Source organism: Acanthochromis polyacanthus, chromosome 19 (genome assembly GCF_021347895.1).
Source record: "Acanthochromis polyacanthus isolate Apoly-LR-REF ecotype Palm Island chromosome 19, KAUST_Apoly_ChrSc, whole genome shotgun sequence".
Taxonomy (NCBI): Eukaryota; Metazoa; Chordata; class Actinopteri; family Pomacentridae; genus Acanthochromis; species Acanthochromis polyacanthus.
Window position 1 is genome coordinate 3,094,661 of NC_067131.1, and position 26,307 is coordinate 3,120,967.

Consider the following 26,307-nt stretch of genomic DNA (forward strand, 5'->3'; position numbering starts at 1 on the left):
GAACTCGCCGCGGACTCCAGAACCAGGCCTCGCTAATTTGTTTGGAAAGCAGATTAATGATGACATTCACAGCACTCGTTTCCATCTCCCCATTGAAACAAAAAATAATTAAAGAAGTGAAGAAGAAGTGATGACCACGAGGGAAAACAAAAGACTCTCATTAACCAGAAAAAACACCAAGAACAGAGAGACACAAAAGGTGATGATGCAAGACCACGAACTGAGACATGATTAATGGTGGAAAAAAAAAAAAATATGTCAACACAAAATGAGACGGAAATGGACATTAATGCATCACACTGGGGTGACAGAGGAGAGATGATGCATTCCAGTGAACATAATGAACAGACCACTGAATTATGCATTTTCATTGTCAAAAAAGGTGATTACAACGTGACATAAAGCCTTCCTGAACCGAATCTGGCAGAATAAAATAACGGAGGTCCCAAAAAAGTCGTCAAAATAATGAAGCGCTCTAACAAGTTTATTTACACTTGAGTCTAATACCAGAATTTTTATTTTTTTTTACATTATTATATAAACAAGTGTAATAGTTATTTCATTTCTTTATTCTGGCATTAAGTGATGAATAACTGAACCTAAAACTTTGCAAAGTCCAATTAAAATAAGGCTTTCAAATGTTTAAACGTTGTGATTATATCCAGCATTTTTTTTTTTTTTTTGCTGCCTCCAGATCAAATTCAAGCCACAGAGCAGCAGGAGCTCTGATTGGCTACATATCTACCAGGACACACCAGCTGGCCAATTAGAGGCCTCGGAACATCACCGGTTATTTAACTTTAATTTTTTTTTTAGGCAAACTACCTTGGTGTCTATAAATTAAAGTGAAACTTCTTTGCATTGAAAAGGCACTGACATACTCTTCTCTAACAAGATTAAACCTGCTGGCAAACAGTTGTTAATATCACATTTATTTGCTCTGTTTTTGGGCTCCACCATCTCTGAAGGGCAATATCTGGCTCTTAACCTTCTAAATGTGTCAATATGTTGACTGACTAGCCATTAATTGTGTTTGACTTGCAAAAGTCGACAACGTCATCTCTCTTTCTGCTCTGATTTTGGTCTCTACCAGTTCTAGAAAGGCAATATTTGGGTCTTTAGCTGCCAAAGTCTCCAATATATTCAACAGTTAGTCTTTAACTGGGTCTGTGTGGCAAGCAGTTGCCAACATAAACTCTTTTATTGCTCTGGTTTTGGTCTCCTCCACCTTCACAGATCTGGAGATCCATTGTTTATCCTCACATATTGTTTTAAATCGATAAAGAGCTTAAATTACAGCAGTCACAAACGAAAAACTGTCAATGCTGAAACACAAAAGAATTACAAGATGAATAAGAATAAAAATAAGAGGAATAATTAAACTATTTTAAAGTTTGTTTTGCTATGTTGATTTAAAACGAATTGTTAGAACTACTGTCATTTTTACCGCAACTATTTTTTTAACTTCATAAATGCATCATCAAAATGCAACTTTAATGAATTTAGGATTCCTTTTACAAATGGACGCATGTTTTAAATGATTTAGGCAAAACTCTGTAAAAGAAACTGTTCAGATGGTACTCTGAGCTCTCGGACAGCATCAACAAACCAGAACAATAAAGCATAATAAATCTGACAATACATGGAAGATATTAATAAAACAGCAGATTACAGAGAGCAGCTCCTTCCCTCTGGGTTACTTTTCTGTCCAGCTAAGCCTCTAAGTGTCTTCATATCTATCCTGTGCAGTAAATAAATAGGGTCTAAGTGCGATCAATAGAGTGCAGCAGCCTACCTGTTGAAGCTGCTCCTCCTGCTGCTGGTTGAACATGATGAGACGGATGGAAAAGACAACAGAGCATAGTCAGTAATGAGTTTCTGTCATTCATGACCGATTAATACACTCACTCACTGCAAAGGAATCAATAAGAGCCCACATACAGCACGTCTTCAGTTAATGCAGAAAGAAGGCAGCAAATAACGGTCGGGTATCGTTCAAAAGCATAAGGATGGATATGCAAACGCTCGGCGCTCAGGTTCCCACAGCTTTTATTTAAGGTTAGCAGCAGCAGCAGCACCACACTGAAGCTGGTGCTCCATGTGGTGCTTCAGCTGTTTTCAACATTATTCTGGCGACTGGGAGCTGTGCATCTGTTGAACAGATCACAGGAGCCTTAAATCTGCCTGTGGTTTGGCCGTTCCTTTCATTCTGAAATAGCCAGGATGTAACCATCTTTTTGTTTAAAAAAAGGACATGTTTGCCTCTCGAGTCTGCTTATGATCGTGTTGCAGTTCTGGAAGAAGCAGAGTATTAACCGCCAGAGAAGGGGTAAGTATGAAAAGAAGAAGCACAGTCAAAAAACAAACCCAAAGAAAACACACTCTTTTCCCAACCATGATGCTAAAAGAAACCGATAGTAAGCTTTATTTTACAGTCAGAACATAAACAGGGGCGGCAGGCAGCTTTGGTCATAAAACTTTGCTGGTGTCTAATAAGTTATCTGAGATACCACTCTTATATCTGTAGACGACACAAAAGTATTTAAGCTACAGCCACAGACGGTATAGAAATAATGGATGTAGTCACAATGAAACCTATTGCTTTGTAGAATATTGTTTGCAGTCCTGCGGTTAACTTTGCTGTCATTTTGTTCTTTGCTTTCATGCTGTCTGGAGATGAAGACAACAAAAGACACATGTTGAAACGTAAACAAAATGGGTGTTTCCGTGTCTCAAACGTGTTAGTTCTTCATCAAAAAAGTAAAAAAAACCCATCACAAGCGAGTACAAAAACATCTTCTCAAAATTGAGTGTTTTTTTCCCCAAATGTTCCTGTTTTACATTTCAATTTTTCTAATTTGAGACTTGCCCATTAAAAAACTACATGACGGCTAAAGATGGCTAATCACAATGTTATTCTCAAGCATATCGTGGTTAAACATCTATTATATTTTACATGAGATCATAATTTACAAAACAAACATTGTGCTGTATTAAAGTAGACTTGAAACTAGTGATTGAGACCATAAACTCATTTGGAAAAAGTTCATTGAGATAGCAAATGAAGTGAGAAGTCGGGTAATTTTCTCACAGAATTCTATACAATCACGGTTCTTTTTGCAACCGGAGAAGTTGCCCCCTGCTGGCTGTTGGAAAAAAATCAGGTTTGAGGCACTTTGTGGAGGCTACATACATCTTTTATATACAGTCTATGACCACAGCCAGGAAGGTTAGCTGAGCATAAAGACTGCAGTTCCTCAAATGGCCACCTGAGGCCGGCTCAAATAGCGAGTCAATCCCCATAGACCTCCATGTTATAATGGATAACTTTACAGCAGGACTGAACATGTTTACCACCTGGATAAAAAACATTTTTGGTCTCTATGGCTACTTTTCCCAATCGTAACAACTGTACGGAGGATAAATTTGTATACAACTTACCTCTTTAAATATACTTATGCATATTTTAAGGTCTGCAGTTACGCTCCAGCTCCAGTAACGCTCCACCTTTGTCCTCATTTTTAGATCACTCGGGCACTTTCAAAATTGTGGAAGTCTGAACACTGAGCTTCAACACTGCTTTTTGGGAAACCTATGAATGATGTCACAGAGGGTGTGTCCATCTTAATATGCAGTCTATGGTTATATTTTACATTTCAGCAACCAGTTCTCAGAAAAATCCTTCCCACCACTGGTAGTTAATGAGCTTCAGAGGTGCTGTTTGATGGATTTTGGACCATTTCCAGCCTTTATGCTAAGCTAAGCTGCTGGCTGTACCTTCATATTTACTGCACAGACATGAGAGTGGTATCAATCTTCTCTGCTAACGCTGCAAAAAAAAAAAGCAAATAAGTGCATTTCTACAAGGTCAGACTATCATTTTACAATGCTAGGATGCACAAGCAGCTGAGAAGAAGCAGGAACTCAGCGACCGGAGGCATACCAGGCTGCTCCTCGTCTTCACACAAGGTGCTCTCTATTTCTGAGACCTCAGATGTAGCTTCAACACCTCCTTTCTCTGCAGGCTTCTCCGCTGCAGGATAAGTGGACGCCAGTCAGTCATAACATAAGACTTGTTAATCCTAATCTGACACTTTGTTAGCTCAGCTCAGCCTCCTGACACTGCGACAGGTCGCTTGTGGTATTTCTTATGTTTACGCTCTCAGGAGCTGTTTAACAGATCAAGGAGGCTTTCCAACCTGATGACCCTCCCTCCTACTTTGCTTTGGACGAGCCGTCACTCTCAGTATTTATGATCAAAGCATGCTTGACCCAGACTGGAGGGGAGCTAATTCTTAGGGCACAGAGAGCCATTATTTTCCGTGCTAGTCGCTGATCTGTGCCCGTGAAGTGGTGACTCTGCATGTTCGCAGGGTAATAAGCTCCTGCTGCAGTTTGTTTGTGGTAACAACACGGCTACATGTGGCTCGCTGTCACTAGCTGGCTATAAATGTCAAGCAAATGAGCAGGTTTAAAGCAGGGAAACCCAAAATTAAATCAAGACGGGTCGGAGCGAGGAAGCTGAAAAAAATGGCACCAGAGAAGCAGAAGGAAATCAGCAAAATAAGATGAAAGTTTCTCCGATTGCAGCTCTGAAAAAAAGGAACGTTAACTGGAAAAAAAAGGAGAAATTAACTGATGGTTTGCACACAAGCGGAGACGTGCTAATTGAGGGTTAAGCTGGGTTTCATGGCATGAGGAGTGCAGGAGATCGTACCAGGCGGCACCTCGTCATCACACTGGCTGCTCTCTGGCTGAGACAGCTCAGACGCAGGTTTCACCCCGTTTTCACTGAGCGCCGCTTCGTCCTCTGTGAATTAAAAGGTAAACCCGAGGTCAGGCTGGACGTGATCGAGACAGAAGCGCTGGAAAAACTCAGCAATGCTACAATTTACACAAGCTGTACAAAGCCGGCCTACGAAGAAGAATTCAAAACGGTTACAAACACCTGCTCCAGTTTGTTATTTAAACCCAGTTTCACGGAAAATGCTCGCTCAGTTATGCTTCAGGAAGTAAGATTTATTTTATGGAAAGGAAATAAAACACTAGATGATAAGGAATCAATGACATACCACGCTATAAATTCAGTATTTTAACTGTACTGTAACATGTAAAAGACCATACAAGCTTAAAGACAGTTTGGTTTCTTTTACAAGAGACATTTAGTTTTAGGTTTTTGGGTTTGCTTGAACATGTAAATATGAAAGCAGAGAAAAGATGAGCTCCAGCTGTTATAATTATGAGACAGTAAGTCAAAAATTTGCTCAGAAATGATAAAAAATGGCTATATCTCATAAGAGTAAGATTGTTTCTCATAATAAGGAGAATAAAAATACAGAAAACTAAATTATGAGAATAAATCGAGAATATGAGATCACAAGAATTACTGGATCTCGTAACGATGTTTTCTCATAATTACAGAATTCTTTTCTCATAACCATGAGGAAGTCAGCGATAATTACACGAATAAGTCTCCAAAAATATTTTTACTTTTGTCACAAATGTTGAGTAAAACTTTGGGGATGCATCTGAAAAGTTTACAAACCAACATGTGAAATTTTACTTGTGTACACTATAATTTATGTGAAATATGTACTCTGGGTATTTATTTTAAAAAAATGTATACAATGTGTTTTTTTATCATGTATACTACTTTATTCTTATGATGTACAGTTGTATTCCTTTGCTGCTTCCCTCACCTTTATCCTTCAGTCTACCTGTACTTTAATGTTTCCGTGCAAATGGCAATAAAATTCTACTCCATCTAAACTATGAATACTTTATGGGTATTTTCACATCACTCCACAGCTAGGAACAAACCACCTAAAGAGTTTACTGCTCTACATTTCTGTAAACTAACCATAACCTCCTCACACTACAGCTACTACACTTTCCACTCACTCCACCTCCTACCTATGAGGTCAGTCCGATACTCACTTTGCGTTTCTGCGCTGATAAATGAGTTTTCTGCCGGTGGATCTGACTCGGAGCGCTGCCTCCTGTTAGCACACGACATGATGGGAAGCGGAAATGGGGAGAACGACTGCACTAGTGAGGGCTGTAAACTGGGGAAGGCTAGGCTACGTACTAATTAGCCATATGGTTGATTGGGATGAAAAGGCAGAAATCACTTTGCTGATTGGCTGAAACTGATCATTTGCTCCGAGCTGAACAATCTGCCGGGACCGTGATGATTTCAGTCCCTCCAGGAATTCGCGATGTTGCGATGGCGCGAATTCACACGAAATCAACCAATCTCTGCCAATTTTGCGCAGCCTTGCAATTTTGTACAATCACCGCAACTTTCCCGCAATTTTGGCCCGCCTCCCGTGAGTTCCACCAATCAGAGCAGTCCCCAGCGCAAACCTAATGCACGTACGTCACCGAATTCACTTCCTGTTTATGGTTTGAAGATGCAGACATGTGCGATACTAAAGTCTCATTTACCAACAAAAATTACTGCTGAAGACCGTGTAAACAAGTCACTGATGTTCTTCACCAAAGCGGAGCTAAACTGTTTTACACCCGTGCAATACTGTGGTGGAATACAGAAAAAGCAAACAAAAAAAATCATTGATTGATGCGCACTTTTTTAAAACACGAAACACATTAGAAAAGCTGAAATGAGTGGACAACAGAACAGAAAAATCACCATGATGGAAACTGTTGCATCCAGATCCGTTAGAGCACTGAAAGAATGAAGGTAAATTAGATTATTTATTCCACCAAAGGACACGGCGGAGTTATGTGACGATCAGTGTGTGTGAATCCTTCCTCTGTTACCAACATCACCCAAAAACAGACTCAGGGACTTGAATGAAGTTTTCAGGGTCGGTCAGAAATGACACAAGGACCAAATGATTAGACTTCAGCAGTGATACGGCTTAAAGTTTGGATCCACGGATTTGTTAAGGATTCGTAGCGGCACGGCGTCTGACAGCAGCACGGTAACCATGGCAACAGGTGAACGCTACCTCAGCGTCCTGCTGACGATCACATGGTTGTGATCCTACAACAAATCTACCACTGTGGACGTATCGGAAATGACACAAGGAACAACTGATTAAATTGTGGGGGTGTTTCTGAGTCCCATCAATTCCCGTCGCCCCCTGCTTAGTTAGGTCACTTCATGTTAAACCAGTATCTGTCTGCTGCTAATGTCCCACTATGGTGTGCCAGCTTTTGTGGAAATGGGCTGGAACGTTAAATAATTAATTTCGGAATAAATATTGTCAATTACAGTGTTGAAAGATGTTCTACAAGCTGGAAAAAATGCAGCTTTTTAGCAAATGTCACTCATCTCCCGCAATTTCATCACAACAAATAAGCTTAAAACATCGCAACTTTTATCGCAATTTTTTTTTAGAAAAGCTGCCGCGAATTCAGGCATTTTCGGCCGCAACGATCACGAAAAACGCCCGCGAAATCCTGGAGGGACTGTGATTTGTTTTACAGGATCCCTCGCTGCTTGTTTCACATCTCGGTCAGGACGTGTCCTTTTTAACGCTGTTCTGTGTGCAGCGCTGAAGGCCTGATTGTTTACGGAGTGAATCGAGAGCGAACAGTGGATCAGGATGGAGACAGGACTCGTTCTCAGGACTCTGACCCAGATGCCTGGATTACAGAGCTCAGTGCAGCTGCAGTCGAGCATGTCTTCTATCCATTATGTAAAGAGAGATTACAACAAAGCACAGTTGAGACTCTGAGTCTCGGCCTCCGCCCCGATTCCGCTCAGACCACACGGACTACAGAGAAAATGGACGTCTAAATTCTTGCCTTCGACGTAATAATTAGAAAATGTTCTGGGATTAAAGCTCTAATGTGAAGACAGATGCTGACCTCTAACCTGTGGACCCCAAAGTGTGACAGCAAAGCACACAAACACATGATTATCTGTCAAAACATATTAAAATGCAGCTGTGAGTGTCCAGTATTTATCAGCGATTACAAATCTTTTCCAGCCCAGTTATATCATAATTCACTATCTGCTTATATAACAGCATCCAGTTATTAAAGCTTCACAGGAAGAGAACCTGCATTATGAGTTATAAACTATTCATGAAACACTCAATAGTTCAAGTATAAATCATTACCATTAAATCAGAGATAATATTAGTTTATCAGCTTTAATATCACTTGCTAGCCTATAAATACATCAACATTAAATTCAACTATTTTGCCTTTATATGATTTGATCTTATTAATCTAATAATATTGGCTGATTAAATTGATAATTTAATTAGTTATTATAGTCTCTGATCCACATTTTCAAAAAAAATGAGTAAAAATGTTTCATAAAAATCCTAAAAGTATCTAAAGTGATGACAAACGTATCAGTAAAACTTCTAATTAATTTCTTTAAGAACATTCACAAAAAATCAACCGAAATCCAGCGAAATTCGCTGGATTTCGGTTGATTTTTTGTGAATGTTCTTAAAGAAACGTTTCTTTTTTCCCCACCAAAAAACGTTCAAAAAATTCTCAAAAATGTTGGAAATGTGGACATCAGAAGTCTCACTGTGAAAATACCTTTTATTGTCCACATTTTAAAACTTTGCAACGGGTCAGTTTTGACCGGCACAGTTGAAATCGCACAGTGTGGAGAGAACTGTAGGCCTTTGGGAAAACAAAAAGGCCTCAGAGATAAGACTTGTCAGATGGCAGATTCATTATCTAGGGTTACCAATAACTTTTTGTTTTACCTTAGTTGTTTGTAGACTTTAGTCGGGCACGTGTGTGCTACTAAATGTACGGTAATACTTCTCTTATGGACCTGGGACACTGATCCTGTCATCAGGGTTTATGTGGTGGACGCACAGTAAAGAGCTTTACAGGTCAAAGATAAGCACAGTTCATAGTATATCTGTGTGTTTGTGTAGGTATACAGAGTTTAAACGTGTGTTGAATTGGGAGCTTGAGTGATGAAGTGATGTGGGTGGAAACACGGCTTCTGCTGGCTGTATTTCGTCATGTCTGACCTTTCATTTTGGCCACTCCGTTCTCCTGGTGGTGCTGGTCGTTGATGGTCATGTTGGCTAAGGAGGCGCTCACGGTGTCTCCAGAGCTGTAGCTGTTGGAGGCGTTGTTCATGTAGTCCATGGCCGGTCGCAGGTCAGGCTGCAAAGAGGCACATCGGAGAAGATCAGAGCGGAGTCACGTGACGCGCGTCAAATCGCAAAGCGGTCGACGAGGAGGAAAGGCTTAAATGTAATGACAACTTCACGCACGCTTTGTCTTCCGGCATGCAGAACCCGGTCCGTCACCACAGGATGTAAACAGACACTGAGTCTGAGGGAAAGAGTTATTTATACGTCCTGACGTGGGGTCGGCGCTTCATGTTACAGCCTCACAGGTTTAAAAATAGTGCCCCTGCCATGTGCACGCTGTCCTCACCGTGACAAGCTGCACTTCCTAAACAACCTGCTCCGGCTCTGTGACTTCACCTTCAACAAGTGCAGCACTTGTGTTTGTGGACCGTCGCACTTCGGCCTCATGCGGCGACTCGTTAAGATGCAAACGCTGCGCCGCAGGAAGCAGAAGTCCTGACACGCTCCTTCAGCCGGAGAGATGTGAATTGCGTCAAATCTCATAAAAAGAGGATTACATATCAGATTAAAGCCAAGCCTCTGGTTACATCAGCACTTCTCAGTTCGAATCATATTTTTCTCGCTGCCCTCTCACACTCCCAGCCAGCGAGGGGAGCTTATGGAATAATCAGCCTCGGCGTCCAAACTGCCCGTTCCGTGTTTGTTTGGTGATGCAGATTTGGCAGCTTCTGACCTTTGGTGTCCCCCTGATGCCCACGTTGGCACACTGACATGACGGGTTAATCTGTCTGAGGTACAGCACTGCTTAAAGCCTGCAGTAAGCAGAAGACGGTTCGTGTCTGTGGGGTACAAAACTGTCAAACTAATACAGAAATTAATCAGAAAACTAAACAACAGTTGCCACAAATGTTTGTCGGTTCCATTTTATGCTTTTTTTACGTGTTGTATTTAACATTTTTTAAGCAGATATAGTTACTCGTTACTTTACAGATTACGATTTTACCAAAAAAAAACACATGATCAGCTTATAAAATAACATTGTAGCTTGTGACTAGCTACAAATAAGCTGTGGCTGGTTAGAGCTAGACGGAAAAATAAAAACCTGAATTTGACATGCATGCATTAAAATCATCTGATCCCCTTGAAAGGCATTTTATCTAAACATAAATTGCAAAAATAAATTGATAAATAAATTGCACATCTGTTTTGTGCTGTTCTGTCTGGAAAAGTGACCACATCTAAGCTTCTGGATGTGGATATTTAATCGAAACCTCTTTATTCTACACGTCTCATTTAAAATTTCGGCAGAACTGAACCGTGTGCTCTAACTAGATTTTGTGAAAAAGAAAAAGCTCCAAAAACCTCGGTGCAGCCAAGAAGCCATAAGTGACTGAGGAGCAACCAGCAGTGATACGACAAAAATTCTGGGACTTTTTGGTTGAACTGCAGGAAGTAGGTACATGTTGATTCCAGGGTTTTCAATCAGAAATTTGGTGTTGTTTTGTCTTTTTTATTCCTCATCCTGCACAGCTGAGTTGTTTTATTTGCTTCTAGTCCTGGTTGTGCTGCTTTCATAGAGGTGCAGGACTGTAAAAAATTTACCTACAGTACAATAAAAGAGCACAAAATGCTCAGAAACTGCTTGGGGTTCAAAGAGAGACCTGATCAAAGAGAGAGCAACCAGACCCCAACTGAATAGACATGAGGATTATTCAAAAACACAGAGACCCTCATCATCGGCCTCCCAAAGAGGTCTAAGCCATTGGCAAGCGTAAATCACTGCAAAATAATATGAATTGAGGGGATTGAGTGTCTTTTTCTCAAGCCTGATAGTCATTTTTGTTTCTCAAATGGTCAGAAATATGCATAGATTTATGTCAAATAACAGAGATTCACTGTCTGTAGATGCACAATCGTTCCCCAAAGGCCCACTTTGAGAAAGAAGCCCAAAGACCGTCATGCTTCAGAGGATCCAACAAAGAGACATTTCCCCTCTAAATTTCTCAGATGGTTTTATGTAAATCACCCATTGTGTCGCAATAAACCCCCAAAACCTAAAACAGATTTGTGTCTCAGAGCTAGTTTTTTTTAATATTCTTTTCTCTCCAGGTTTATGTCGTCCTGAGCAGCAGCATTTTAAAACCTACCTGTGTTCAAAACCTAAAAACATCTCTGTAACACATCACTGACGGGGAACGTTTTCCTGCAGACATTTTGCTGCAAACGCTTTCACTCGGGTCTGAATGTGGAGCTTTTCCTGCAGCTGAAGTAAAGGACCGGAGCACTTCTTCCACTCCTGGTGCTCTTCAGGCTTTTCTTTACCACCAAGCACTGATGTGACGGCACCTGATGCAACGGTCTCTTTACGAGCAGCAATGCCTAAACTGTTGCCGTGGTTACTCCACCCTAAAAAAGCCACTCTAAAGGCGCTCTTGGCTCAGCTATGTGACCTTCCCTCTGTGTGAACTCCTATCTCCTGACCTTGGCTGTTTAAACAGTGTTCCACATTCAGCACAAATGGCAGAGTGGGACAAGGTGGCGACCAGATCAGGCCTAAAACCCACAGAGTGGAAAAAATGCAGTTCGGTGACGCTAAAGGTTAAAGCCGGTGATATACGGCTGTGGAAAGTTCAAATCCACTCTAAATCAGACCCACTGACACCTGCTGTGTATTAACCCTCCTGTTGTCTTCATTTATGGGCTCCAAAAAATATTGTTTCCTTGTATGAAAAAAATCCAAAAATTCTGTAAAAATTCCCCAAATTTCTGAAAATTTGCAAAACCTTCAGGAAGAAAATTCAAATAATTCTTTAAAAGTATCATGAAAAAAATCTCCCACATTTTTGCATGGTTAATGATCAATCACCAGATTGTTATTTAATGAATTATTGTTTGTTTAGACAGACATGAACAATGTAACAATAGATTAGCATTTTAATAATATTTGGAAAGCAAAAACTCTCAGAATGCCACTGAATTAACCCTCCTCTTGTCCTCATTTACGGCACCAAAAAATATCGTTTCCTTGTCTGAAAAAAATCCAAAAATTCTGAAAAAAAAATTCCCAAATTTCTGAAAATTTGCAAAACCTTCAGGAAGAAAATTCAAATAATCCCTTAAAAGTTTCCCTTAAAAGCTTTATTGAAAAAAATCCCCCAAATATGGCAAGAAAATTCTTGTAAATATTTTCAAAAAATGTGTAAAAATCTTCAAAAAAAATCCTAAAAGCATCTAAAAATACCAAAAAAATTCTCATATTTTCTTCAAAAACATTTACAGAAAAATCTACAAAATACCAAAATCCAGATAAATTTGCTGGAGTTTGGTTGATTTTTTTTGTAAATATTCTGAAAAAGTTTTTTTTCCCACCAAAAAATGTTCAAAGTTTTCCCAAAAGTGTTGAAAATGTGGACATCAGAAGTTTCACTGCAAAACTAAATTTCTTAAATCACATTTTCAAACTGTGAAACGGGTCAATTTGACCAGCAGGATGGACTAATAAAGTAATCAGCACGTTACTATGATTCATTGAAGTGAACAAACAGAGAAGGACTTTTAGAGACGTCACCAAACTTCAACATCTGACAAGAAAAAGGAGAAAATTCTTGCATAGAACAACACAGTAATCAGCATTTCTTGCTTTAAAAATGACTGTTAGTCTGTAAGCTCTGGATCCTACATTTCCCATAATGCACCTCAGCTCATTTAGAGATAACATGCAGATTTTAAATTGCTGCGACTAATCGATCGGTTGCAGAGCAGGTGCAATTTGGAGATTTCCTTTGACTACTGCCCTTGCTAATATCTAATAAACTGAAACAAAGAACATTTTTCTGCTTTGATTACTTTCATTTTTTCATTTTTCACGGTCGTGCTTTGTTTACGTAACGTTATAAATGAACAACATTGACTTAGAACTGAGCATTTTTAGTCGTCCACTGGCATTTATCGACAGAAAAGCAGCTCCGCTCATTAAAAACAAAGAGTGCAAATCATCATTAAAAGAAAAAGGCGTTCCAGTGCATTCTAAATGGACGAGTGTGTCCCATAGAAATCCTCATGAATAGTGTACTCTCGGTCCTCACACAGGGCTCTCCATTGTAGCGTCACACATGACAGAATCCAAACAACGAGGAGAAAGCTGCAGCCCCGCCAACCAAGAGGCCGCTCGCTCTGCATCCGGGAGCTCAGACGGTTGGAGAGCAAACAAACTGGAAGCGATAAGGACTGGATGCTCCAGCTGATAATCATGTTTACACAAGGAGCGAACATTACTGGGAACTGTGGTGACATGACAGGAGACGAGCTGCTGTTCCACTCATCGGTTTGAGTCATTTATTTAGGAAGAAACGTCTCTTTTCTGGCTTCTTTACTGTTTTCTGACTGAATGTCTTTGGATATTGGCTTTTTTTCTTCCAGTTTTTGACCAAACAACTAATCGATTAATGAAGAAAATAATCAACATGATAAATGACAATAAAAATAACTATTATTCTGCAGGCCAAAATTGAAGTGTACTCTCTTTATTGACGTAATATTCGTATCAATATTAATTTGCTGATTATTTTGTTGTTTATTTAGAGTATAAAATGCCATTGCAGGAGTGAAGTTGTTTAAGTTGTTGGTTTGAGTAATATCTGAAGTAAAGGCGTCTGGTTTTCTGGTTTCTTTACTCTTTTATTACGGAATATTTTTGAGTTTCGAACAAAAAAGAAAATTGGAAGATGTTATTATTGACTTTGGGAAACACTGATCAATAATTTTTACCATTTTTGGATCAAACAACTAATCAATTAATGAAGAAAATAATCAACACGATTAATGACAATAAATATAAATACTCGTTGCAGCCCTAAACTGAACTGTACTCTCTTTATTGACATATTATTTGTGTCAGCAGAGCAATCTGTTGATTATTCTACTGATTATTTAGAGTATAAAATGCTGTTCCAGGAGAGAAGCCATTCTTTAAGTTATTGGTTTAGGTAACTTTTTAAGAAGAACACCTGTTTTTCTGGTTCCCTTACTGCTTTATGACTGGATATCTTTGGGTTTCAGACAGAAAAACACTGCATGATGTTATTGTTGACTTTGGGAAACACTTATCAACCATTTTTACCATTTTCTGACCAAACAACTAATCAGTTAATCAAGAAAATAATCCATCCATCCATCCATCCATCCATTCATTCTCTATGCACTGCTTTATCCTCACTAGGGTCATGGGGGGTGCTGGAGTCTATCCCAGCTGACTCGGTGAAGGCAGGGGACACCCTGGACAGGTCACCAGTCTGTCACAGGGCTACATATACAGACAAACAATCACACTCACATTCACACCTACGGACAATTTAGAGCAGGGGTGTCAAGATCCGTTCCTGGAGGGCCACTATCCTGCATGTTTTAGATGCTTCCCTGCTCCAACACACCTGATTCAAATGATCAGGCTCGTTATCAGGCTTCTGCTGAGCTTGATGATAAGCTGATCATTTGAATCAGGTGTGTTGAAGAGGGAAACATCTAAAACATGCAGGATAATGGCCCTCCAGGAATCGAGTTTGACACCCCTGATTTAGAGTAACCAATTAACCTCAGCATGTTTTTGGACTGTGGGAGGAAGCCGGAGTGCCCGGAGAAAACCCACGCATGCACAGGGAGAACATGCAAACTCCATGCAGAAAGATCCCAGGTCGGGATTTGAACCGGGGATCTTCTTGCTCCAAGGCAAAAGTGCTAACCACTACCCCACTGTGCAGCCCAAGAAAATAATCAAATGGAATACACAACACCAAAAATAACTATTAGTTACAGCCTTAAACTGAACCGACACTGCATCAATAACATTCTGCTTATTATTTTACTGAATAGTTAGTGCAGAAAATGCCATTACAGGATCGAAGCTGTCACTTTAAACCCAGTCACTTTTTCAAATTTCTACCAGGAAGAAAAGTCAGTTTTGGACGGTTAAAGCTGCAGAGCTGAGAGGCCAAAACAAACAACTTATTTGAGACCAGAGAGGGAATAACAGCCTGATCAGAATGAGTCAGAGACACTGATGCTGCTCTAAAAACTCTCAACTGCAAATCTGGTGCAGCAGAAATAAAACACGACATCCATTTTAGTGGTAGTAGCCCTACGCTGCCTCTCCAGTTTATCAGCCGTGGAGAGCTCTGGAGAGCCAGCGGTGCCACGTTCTGCCACCTTCCCAAAATGGTGGTGGTGGGTCGAGTGAAAAGGGTTCATTAATCCTCACATGAGGAGCAAAAAGGCCCATTTCCAGGAGTATTTCTCTGAATCTACTCTCACCAGCGCCTCACTCACAGAGCTGCTGCAGGACGGGACCAGGACTGGATCCTCTTCACGGTTTGAATCGGGACAAAACGCACACACACATTTCACCTGCTGCAGAAAGGCGACATGACAGCCGTCTTTGTCGCAGCCTCGCGAAGGGGAAAAGGCCCAAAGGTCTGCTGATGCAGCTTGTTCCTCTCAGGGGCGTGTGAAAATGTAATCTTGGCTCAGGCCTCGGCTCTGCGAGGAGCTCGGTCAACAGGGATGTTGACACAGTTCCAGGAGCTGCAGCAGCAAAGTGTTTGTTTGTTTGCAGCTGAAACTCGCCGTGGGATGCAGCAAAGTGCAGCAAAAAAACGTGGACGTCTCTTAGTGGAACTTCCACTGATGTTACACATAAAACGGTGATGTCATAGTGATGTCATGAGCTCAGGTCTTAGTCCACAAATTAATTTATGCAGCTTCTTTTATAAACTGGAGGTTTGGAGTTTAACGAGAAGGGACAGTCAAAGACAAAAGATGACGTGGTGCATGATGGGAAACGTAGGATCCAGAGCCTTTAGATGACCAGTTTCAGCCACTTTTCAGGTAAAACTACACATCTCTATTAGGGCCGCAGCATCTTAAATGAGAGGATTTTCTACTTTACCTTGAAGTATTTTAAATTTCACACTTTGCATCCAAGGAGAATGAGAATGTGCTCAACCTGGACACTTCAGCCTTAAATATTACACAGAAAACTGCAATTTCAGAAGCTGAAGTCTGGAAATTACGGCGCATTTTAGCCTATTTCTTATGAGTCGCTGGTGATCGATTGTCACGTAACCAAGTTAAAATGTAAACATTCTCTGGTTGCTACTTTTCTGTTTTACAGTATAAAAAACTACATATCTTTGTGTTCCAGACAAATAAAGGCAAACTCTGAGAGCTTATGGTTGTTATATTTTACCCTTTTATGGAACAATCCAAGAAATAATCCTGAGATTTACTGATAATGAAAGTAATTGTCAGCTGCAGCCCTAAATGAAACGATCAAGTAATGGTGTGAGCTGTAATGCGCGCCTGATAATGTGTGGAATTGGTACTTTTACACCTTTTAGCACCTTTTAAGTGTTAGTATTTGCCACTTTTCTGTGTTTCACATTATAAAAAATTACATTTAAAAGCTTGTTTTGGCCAATTTTAACATTTTTAAGGGCAAATCAAAGAAATACTCTATAAATGTATTGATAATGAAATATACCATTACTTGTTGGCGTGAATAATTTGACTGATCATATAAAACACAGCAGATTATGCAACTGAAACCTTACAATTAGTACAGACCACCCAAGATGATACCTTCAATAAGCTAACAGTGAAAAAAATCAAACGTATTCCATTTAGACGGACAAAAAAACAAACAAAAGGCGGCAAATCCTCACATCTGAGAGGCTGGAGTCACAGCACACAGACGGCATTTTATGCTGTTTGACTAATTGGTTCATTGTGTGATTGTTCCGCAGCTAAAATGGCTCAAACCTACAAACAAAGGAGTTTGTCTGATGCCGTGCATGTTCCTGCCTGCTCACCAGCGCTGCTTGTAGCTCAGCTGAGAGACGAGGATGCTGCTCTCATGCTTGATTGCTTCTGTATCTCTGACCTACTTTCCTGGCCGTTCCCTCTCTCTCTCCGTTCAGCCTCCAGCAGCAGCACACTGACTCTACCTTTCTACTGTCTGCGGCCCTGCAGTGGAGCAGCCGAAGGTGGAGCCCGCCTCCATTTTTTACCCTCCGTCTAAGCGCTGGAGGGGGAAACGTCTTGCAGGGCCGGCCTGCAAACGACCTCCTGCTCTGCATCCACTAACGCGCCTTTAAAGCAGCAAAGGGGGAATGATTTCACCTCGAGGATGCAAACCACGCCCTGCTACCTTCCCACACATCCTCCTCTCGGTTTAGAGTCGCTGCGCCCTCTTCAAAGTAAATTACTCTTAAATAATAAACGCAAAACTTCCAGTTCCAGTTGGCAGAAGCTTAAAGGACGCGTTAGCATTTCTGGGGTGACGATTGAGCAGGACGGAATTCAAAACATGAGGAATTCTTCTCGTGTTTTAATGGTGCAGAGAGTTAAGTAATCAGAGACTCCAGCTGCTGCGTGTTCGTGTACACAAACACACAAACACAAACACACACACTGAAGTGTGCTGGTGCAATGAGCCAAAGTCCTTCATCAGCATGACGCCAATTAACTGCGTACAAGAATGCAGTTTAAAACCTGCTGCTGGCATTTCTTCTTCTCTTTAATTTGAAAGCAGAAGCAGCGTCTCTTGGACGACGTTACAACTCTGTCCGGTTTATCTCGTCTGATTGGACGCTTAAATGAACGCACACATGGAATAAGGAATATCTGACTTGGGTTTAAGCCTCCGAATCAATCAGACATTATATTATCCACAAAAAAGTGCATCAACAATTTCCCAAACCAAACAAGAAAACTAACACTTTTAACCCTCCTGTTGTCCTCATTTACGGACACCAAAAATATTGTTTTCTCGTCTGAAAAAATCTAAAAATTCAGCAAAAAAAATCCCCCAAATTTTAGAAAATTTGCAAAATCTTCAGGAAGAAAATTACAATAATTCCTTAAAAGTTTCCCTAAAAAGTTTTATTTAAAAAATCCCCTAAATATTTCAAGAAAATTCTTGTAAATACTTACAAAAAAATGAGTAAAAATCTTCCCAAAAAAAATCCTAAAAATATCTAAAGTGATCACATATATATCAGTAAAACTTCTAATATTTTCTTTAAGAACATTCACAAAAAATCAACCAAAATCCAGCGAAATTCGCTGGATTTTGGTTGATTTTTTGTGAATGTTCTTAAAGTAACAATTTTTTTAGCATTTCTTTTATTTCCACCAAAAAATGTTCAGAAATTTCGGAAAAATGCTGAAAGTGTGGACGTGAGAAGTTTCACTGTGAAAATATTTTCTTTCCATAATTTCAAACTTTGAATTTGCAAAACCTTGAGGAAGAAAAATCCAATAATTCCTTAAAAGTTTACCTTAACACTACTATTTAAAAAAAATGGCAAGAAAAATCTTGTAAATATTTTCAAAAAATGAGTAAAAAATCTTCCAAAAAATCCTAAAAATATCTAAAATGATTACAGATGTATCAATAAAACTTTAATATTTTCTTAAGAACATTCACAAAAAAACAAACCAAAATCCAGCAAAATTTGCTTCATTTTAGTTGATTTTTATTTGAATGTTCTTAAATATTTTTAACATTTTTTTTCACCAAAAAATGCTCAGAAATTTCCCAAAAATGTTAAAAATGGGGACATCAGAAGTTTCACTGCTAAAATCTATATATTTTTCCACATTTTCAAACTTTAAAAAGGGTCAATTTTGACCCGCAGGACGACACAATGGCTGAGAAGCTGAAAACCAGAGAATATTTGGCACTTTGGCTTGAAAAACAGCTAAAATGATTACTTCCTCAATCGACAACTCCACTGACTGTTTGAGCTCTCAAGTCCAGAACAGTAAATCTGAGCTACTTGCATGAAAGCTTCCCTCTACAGAAGTAATTGCAGTGGTGCTGTTGGTTTTGCCGGCCTCAGCTCTGCAGGTCCGATGCGATGCCGCTGGCTGGATGCGGTCACCTTTTGGCCCGTCAGTCTCTGCTAAGCGGAGCACTTCAGTGTGGCTTCATTTCATAATGCACGACGCTCTGGGCCATGTGATTGAAGTCGATGACTCATTAACGTCAGCAGCCAAACTGAGGAGAGCGACTGTTTCATCTGAAGGCCCGGAAACTTCCGATTCTGCCCGCATCTTTATGGATGTAACTGCAAAACTCATGTCTGTGTTTCCAGTTAATGCGATTTTCTTTCAGCTGCTTCACGGTTGCCTGGAAAATCCAGACTGACTTTATTTATGTATTAATATAAATACAAATAAAGGCAGTCTGGCATTGCGATGATACGAGACGATTTCAAAAAGGAGGGGCTAACGAATGCAGCTTGAACGAGAAAGAACCAATCAGCGTAACACGGATGTGACGCACAAACAAATCGACCTTGAAGTCCATGTAGTCCAAACAACAACGGCATGCAGCCGAGAAAGCGTCGCGGTGAATGATTACTGCCGTTTTTGTCACAAAAATCTGCGAATACATGGGGTACTCTCAAGTACAACACTTATTTTTGAAAAGGCTACGCAACAAAAGACTCCTTCCGAACGATTAGCGGTGTTAGGAATTACTTTATTAATGTTTGTGTTTGGTTACGGGAGGTGCGCAGGTGTTTTATGGGTAATCCAGGCGCTGAAGATGACGCAGCATTAACTCCCGCCTCCCGTGCTATGATTGGTCGTACCAAACTGTACCGGGAGGGAAACGCGATTCAATTCGCACAATACCAAACTGACTTTCCTGTATCTCCTAACATGGAGATAGGAGATTACATGGAGATTCAGTTTGGATTTTCCAAGCTAGCTTCACGGGTAAATGTGAATTTGTGCTGCTTTGACCAACAGTCTTTGACGTGGGCCGAATTTCCACTATTGGCCTCGGTGTTTAATGCAGAATTAAAATTTATCAGGAAATAATCAGTGTGTCTACTCTAAGAAATATTGGAAGATAAAAACTTGGACTGCAGTGGGGGGCATACAAGGTTATTATTCCACCAAGGAAGATGGCGGAGTTAAGTGATGATTGCCGTTGGTCGGTCTGTCTGTCTGTTTACAACATTACTCTAAAACAGACTAACGGATTTGGAAATTAATGCCAAAAGATAATGGTGCTTCACTGAAAGGTGACTGGATTTCTCTGTTCGCTTCTTGAAAGTGTTTCAACTTTCATTCAAGCAGCTTTCTCAGCTCTAATATGAATAATGGTGAGTCCTGGGCATTTATTCCCATCATCAAATCATGTGGCTAAAAGCCTGTGTGTGAGCCAAGACTAGCATCCCTCACAGCATGAATGTAAAACTGCCTGGTGAGGGATCTCAGGGCTGAGTTATTAGTAGCTGATAAGCGGTGTCCCTTCTTTGAGATTACCGTAGATGAGATGACTCCTTTACTCCTCTCAAACAACGTGACTCCTGTGGCTGATAAACTCCTACTTAATACTTATGCAACAATTGGAGTAGTTTTTAGTTTTAGGAGTCGGGCCTCAACAAAGGATCGTTGGTTTTAAGACAATTAATGAGAGCTCTGCTACATAAATCTGTAATTCCTTTGCTCCAACATCTTGTAAAATCTCTGATGACTGTTCTTCTTTTTGCTTTAAATGAAACCATCTGAACATTTTGGAAATCCAACAAAGAGTAGACACAGGTTTTGAAAAGTCAAAATGGCTGGAAATAGGCCTGGGCGATAAATCGAATTAATTCGATCAATTCGCGTTTTTAAAACTTGACGATTTGAAAATTTGCCAAATCATAAAATCGAGGCGAGCTTAAATATATAACAATACAGATTCTTCTTCTGCCTTTCACGACTTGTGGACTGGCGTTTGCTTCCGCCTCTCATCTCCTTCCACCAAAACACTCACACCCCCGTCATGGTGGACAGAACAGCAGACGAAGAGTTGGTCGTGAGAAAAGGGCCTCATGTTACATCGATTATATGGAAGTGGTTCGGCTTTGACAAGACTGACACAGAGCAAACTACAGTCATGTGCAAGGTTTGCAAAAGTACTGTGAAAACCAAGAGTAGCAGCACAACTACCCTCTTTCAGCACCTCCAGCAGAGGCATCCTAAAGAATGGGAAGAGTGCTGCAGCTACGGGAGTGCAGCATCGCTAGCAGTAGCCATAGCAACCAGACCGCAAAGAAATAACAAAAATCCATTAAAATCGTAATCGTCCAAGATGACTAAAAAAATCAAGATTTTATCTTTTGGTCATATCGCCCAGCCCTAGCTGGAACACAATACTGACCTCTGACTGCGTTTTGTATTTTAGAAGCTGATCATATAGTGTTTGTAAAAAGTGAAATATTTCCCCCTGAAGGACAGATACAACTCATTACATTTTGCTCTGCTTAAGCATTTTGCTAGAACAAACCATTAAATTGCGTTTGCACAGCATATTAGCACCAATTACAGCTGTTGTTTACGTCACTGGGATGTGTAATTTCATTTCTGGGAAGCTACTCATCAGCCACAGATTCAACACACAAATCAAGCTTTATCTCAATCTGGCTTTGAGTGTGAAGATGTCTAAAGGAAACCTCTGTTACAAGCTGGAACATTTGAGTTCAAAAACATGTATATTTACAAGGGAAGAAGGGCTGGCTGAAGGATGATATCAATCTGCGTGATGGGAAATGTCGGCTCCAGCGTTGGCGGTGGGAGTTTGACTCCTGTAGGGACTAAAGGTCAGGATGTCTCGGCTTCTGCTGCACGATTCTGACCTTTCCCTTATCGCTGCTAAAGTCAGTTTAGTGCTCCGACAGTCACATGCCAGTGCGTACGTTGCTCTACACGACTAAGTATAAGATCAATCACTAAAACGCATCATGTAAAATTAACAGCTACTACAAAAACACGACCCAGATAGCAGAGGCTGAGTCACAGCTAGCTTACAAGAGCGCTAACATCTAAACTTGACCTATTTCCTTTAACTGAATGTGTTATGAGATTCTGCAGCTGGTGGTTGAGTTTTTACACCAAATACGTGACAATAACCATAATCAGATTAACCGCTGGGGGAGTCGAGGGCAGGAATTGGTTTTATTATTTCCCCAGACACCCAGAAAATGTGCTCAAGGGCTGAAATAATCAATCAAAAAGCCATTGGAGAGAATATTGACTGTTCTTCTCTGGTAGCAGCTTCTCAAACGTTCTCCTGTTTTCTTGTGTTTGTGAACTCGTTGTCTTTTCTGACCAAGCAAGACAGTTGAATATGCTAATTAGAGCATCGAAGGGGTACTAGCATTTATATGGCATTATTTTCTGACATTTTAAACACCAATCATGAAATCATGAGAGGACATAACTGACAGATGTACTGATGTTAATACGATAAGAAAACCTTCCACCCATGTGTTTATGTGTGATCACGATATAAACTAGGCTTGAACAACTGACTGAAACATTATTGAAATTGCAAAAAGACATAATCTGATCAATCTGTGACAATAAACCGTTTTAAATGCAGCATTGTGGTGCTACAGAGACGCCCTGACCCACAAATCATCTTCTCCAGATGTGCTTCCTTGGTGGAGATTGCAGCAAAAACCACAATCATTTTCAGATTTTTCCTTTTGTGGTGGAAAAGAAATGCCAAAATCAACATTCACACCAAAAATCAGGACTTAAATCTTGACTTATATCGCAATATCTGCCAAAACAATCAAAATATTTGACGTTTTTTTGACTCGTTCAGCCCCAATATGAACTAGAACAACACAGCTGAGTCCTTCTACAAATGCAGAACTACAATATGGAGGTAGAAGACCCATTTCAGCTCATATTGCACTTCAGTGGAGCAAATTTCCATCACATTTTACACACAGAGTGGATCTCAGCTGGAGATCTGTGGACTCCGCTTTGTTCTGCAGCTTCTGCTAGCTACGGGCTTTCACAACATTTGTTTTGACGTTTGCAAATCCGTCCAAGAGATGGATTTACAGCCAATCTGAAGGCATCTTTTAACCCAAAGAGTCCAGCATTTCTCAGGAGGGGAGCAGTCCCTGCCAGTCCTCGCTATATGCATACCAGTACGTTTCTAGAGCAACAACTCCTGATGCCAAAGCGCTGCAGAAACTTGCAGAATGCTGCCGGAGTCTATCACAACATGAACGAGACGACACTGAGATGTCTCCCATTCCTTTCTCATCTGGCCGGCTGGAACGGCTCCAGCTGTGGTTTCAGACTACAACATGCCCGCCTGCTAACAGCTCCTGTAATCGCTGCAGAAATCAATGCAATGCAACGAGAGGCGCAGGACGGCCCATGAGGATGGAAAGAGGTGTGTCCGAGGCCAAGGAGACAAGAGAGTCCAACAAATCCATTCAGCCCACAGCTTTTATCAGCCAGAGAAACAGCTCATCAGGCCCCATTCTTTTCACACTGTTTGTATAAAGCAGGGGTGTAAAACATGTGGCCTGCGGGCCAAAAGTGGTCCTCCAGAGGGTCCAATCCGGCCCTCAAAGTGTAAAAATTCCAGAGAAGACATGAACTGCAGATTGTTAAACTATAAATTTAAAGCAATTTCTAGACCAAGACAAGTTGTTTTGATCATATAATAAAATATTGGATTGTTCATTGTTGGTTTTTTTTTTGCCATTTTTTGTCTTATTTTTGTCTTTTTGTGTCTCATTTTTGTAATATTTTGTCTTGGTTTTGTTGCTTTTTGTCAGATTTTTGGCGTTTGTCTCGTGTTTTCTGGTGTTTTGTTTCTCGTTTTTGTCATTTTTGTCTCGTTTGTCATTTGTTCATTTTTTTCTTCTGTCACATTTTTTGTCTCTTGTGTTTTGTTTTGTGTCATTTGACTCATTTTTGTAATATTTTGTTTTGTTTTTGTAGCTTTTTGTCTGTTGTCGTTTTGTCTCGTGTTTTTTCCCATTTTGTTTCTCGCTTTTGTCGTTTTTGTCTTGTTTGTGTCATTTATGTAATTTTTTGTCTCGTTTTTATCGTTTTACCATATTTTTTGTCACTGTAACTTTTTTCAAATATTTTCTAATTTTTTTCTTTGCATCGTTTGTCAAATTTTTTTGTCATTTTGTTTCACGGTTTTGTCGTTTTGAGTTCCTTTTTTTTTGTTTTGTGTTTCCTTTTTGCCTCGCTTGTGTTTTTTGTCACATTTTTGTCACTTTATGTCTCGTTTTTGTAAAATTTTGTCTTGTCTTTATCTAACTTTTGCCATTTTGTTCATAAAGTAAAATGCTATAGCATTCAGTCCTTGACGCCTGTAACTAAATTGAGGCTGAATGTTGCTGAAATTGAATTTATTTTAAGAAATTTCAGGTTGCTCATGATGTTTTGTAAAAGGATAGTTCCTTAAATGTGAACATTTTTGCACTAAAACAAAGGAAAAATCTAGAATTGTGGTTATTTATAGGTTATTCTGTCCCACTGGAGATCAAACTGGGCTGAATGTGGAACCTGGACTAAGCTGAGTTTGACACCTTTGGTATAAAGGGTTCCTGGTGAAAGGCTTTCATGCACCTACAGAGGATCAGATCGTGTCCGCTGACCCCAGGAGGATTACTGAGGAGCCCATATGTGGCAGATAAACAGCCTGGTTCACTGCTCGGCTGTGTGACAGCAGACAGTCCACTGTTTGAGCACATGAAAAATGGGCTTGGCATTTGCGCACAGACGCCGCATCATTCCACCTTCCTTCAGTCTGTCTTCTCCAAACAATGTAAAGAAAAGAAAAACACCAACATACAGCAGAGACAAAACAATGCAACACACCAGGGGCTTGGTGCTTTCTGCGCTGCTTTACGCGCAGAATCTCGCTTTAGAGAATAAAGGAGTCCGTTTGTGAAGCACGCACAGCCATGCTAGAAACCATTTAGGCCCTGAAATGCAAGAAAGAAGCGAAAGATCCAGAAAAACGGGAGGGGAGAAACGCACGGAGAGGAGCTGACAGCCTGACATGAAGCACTGACGGCACAAAGGAAAGAAGCGCTGCCAGACCGCAGTAAATATGAAAGAAATAACGCTGCATTGTTGTCCTCATGGGATCCTTTAATAATGAGATTATAAATATTGTGGCGGATTAGTCTTGTTGCACACGCAAGGACGAGATCGGAGCGGCGGAGGCGAAAGCAGGACCTGCTCCGGAGGAAGATGATGGAGACATTTTTTTTTATTCCTGCAGGGGAATGAGGAGAAAACATGCAGCGATGTGCCGTGTTTGTGGGGAGGTGACGGCTCCTCTCCTCTGCTCGGCTCCTTCAGGGAAACAGCGACGATGGCTGCAACAAAAACACTGTTTGTTGGAGGCGAAGATCGATGGAGACGCATTTTTGCGCACAATCAGAGTGTGAGAGAATAAAGCCCCAAACGTGTGAAATAAGCAGCCGCGGGAGGATCTACGCTGACATGTAGAGAAAAACATTCATGTGCATATTTCTATAACGCACCGAGGCCCAACCTCTCCCACCTCATGCAAAAAATATTAAGTGACAAGACGAATGCCGATGGAGAATTACGACGCGCCGTTCGCTCCGCGCGTCGCCCGCTTTCTCCGGTGTCTCTGTGTCATTAAGCGGAGATCCGATCGGTGAAATAAGGAGGAAAATGTCGTGGTTTTCTTACCTGAGTGCAGACAGCGGTGTTGTGTCTTCAGCGGCAGTCGCTCACCGGGCGCACACGGCTTCTCCTGGCAGTGCGGCGGCAGGCCAGAGGGGGGCGCAGCGGAGCGAGCAGCGGCGGAGAGACTGTCCTGAAATGCAACCTGTCTGCTCTCCAGTCCATCTGCCTCACTGGGAGCAGACAAAGAGGGGCACAGGCAGGACATTTCTGCTTCTACACGTCCTGTAAAGACAAACCAACTGTTTAAAAACACACCACCAGCACCTGCATGGATATTAATCACATTTCCATGATGTAAATGTTGTAAACAAGCTTCAAGAAGCCAGTTGGCACAATTTAAAGCACAGAGTGGTTTTAAAACAAGGGTGTCCAACTCATTTCATCATCTGGGCCAGTTAAATCACAGCATAACAACCTAAAAATAAACACAACTTCAAATGGATCCTTTGTTTTAGTGCAAAAAAGCCGGTTCTGAAAGTGTTCACATTTAAGGAATTATCTTTTTACAAAACATCATGACCAACTTGAGATTTGTAATGAAAAATAAGTGAAATTTCAGCAACATTCAGCCTCAGTTTATCATTTACACATTACAACTTCCAGATTAAGAGTGTCGACAAAGGAACACAACATTTAGTCACAGCTGTCTGGAGCTGAACGATTTAGTATTTTACTTTGTGATCAAAACAACCAAAGTTCGACAAAAACACAA

The 26,307-nt window shown here is 40.6% G+C and overlaps 1 protein-coding gene across 23 annotated transcripts in view; it reads right to left on the bottom strand.

The window, feature by feature from the left end:
• Window positions 1-25,772, bottom strand: part of mapta (microtubule-associated protein tau a) — a 51,536-nt gene extending 25,764 nt beyond the window's left edge. For 2 of the 23 annotated variants that reach the window (XM_022208873.2, XM_022208867.2), the window contains exons 1-5: window positions 25,599-25,765; window positions 8,979-9,117; window positions 4,718-4,810; window positions 3,944-4,033; window positions 1,796-1,819 (exon numbers count right to left, since the gene is read on the bottom strand). In XM_022208873.2, coding sequence (XP_022064565.2) covers window positions 1,796-1,819; window positions 3,944-4,033; window positions 4,718-4,810; window positions 8,979-9,099 — 328 coding nt within the window. In that variant the 5' untranslated portion in view covers window positions 9,100-9,117; window positions 25,599-25,765. Of the gene's footprint in view, window positions 1-1,795; window positions 1,820-3,943; window positions 4,034-4,717; window positions 4,811-8,978; window positions 9,118-25,598 lie in introns of all 23 variants that reach the window. The other 21 variants (XM_051939269.1, XM_022208872.2, XM_051939276.1 and 18 more) reach the window with 18 other exon arrangements.
• Between the last annotated feature and the right edge of the window lie 535 nt (window positions 25,773-26,307).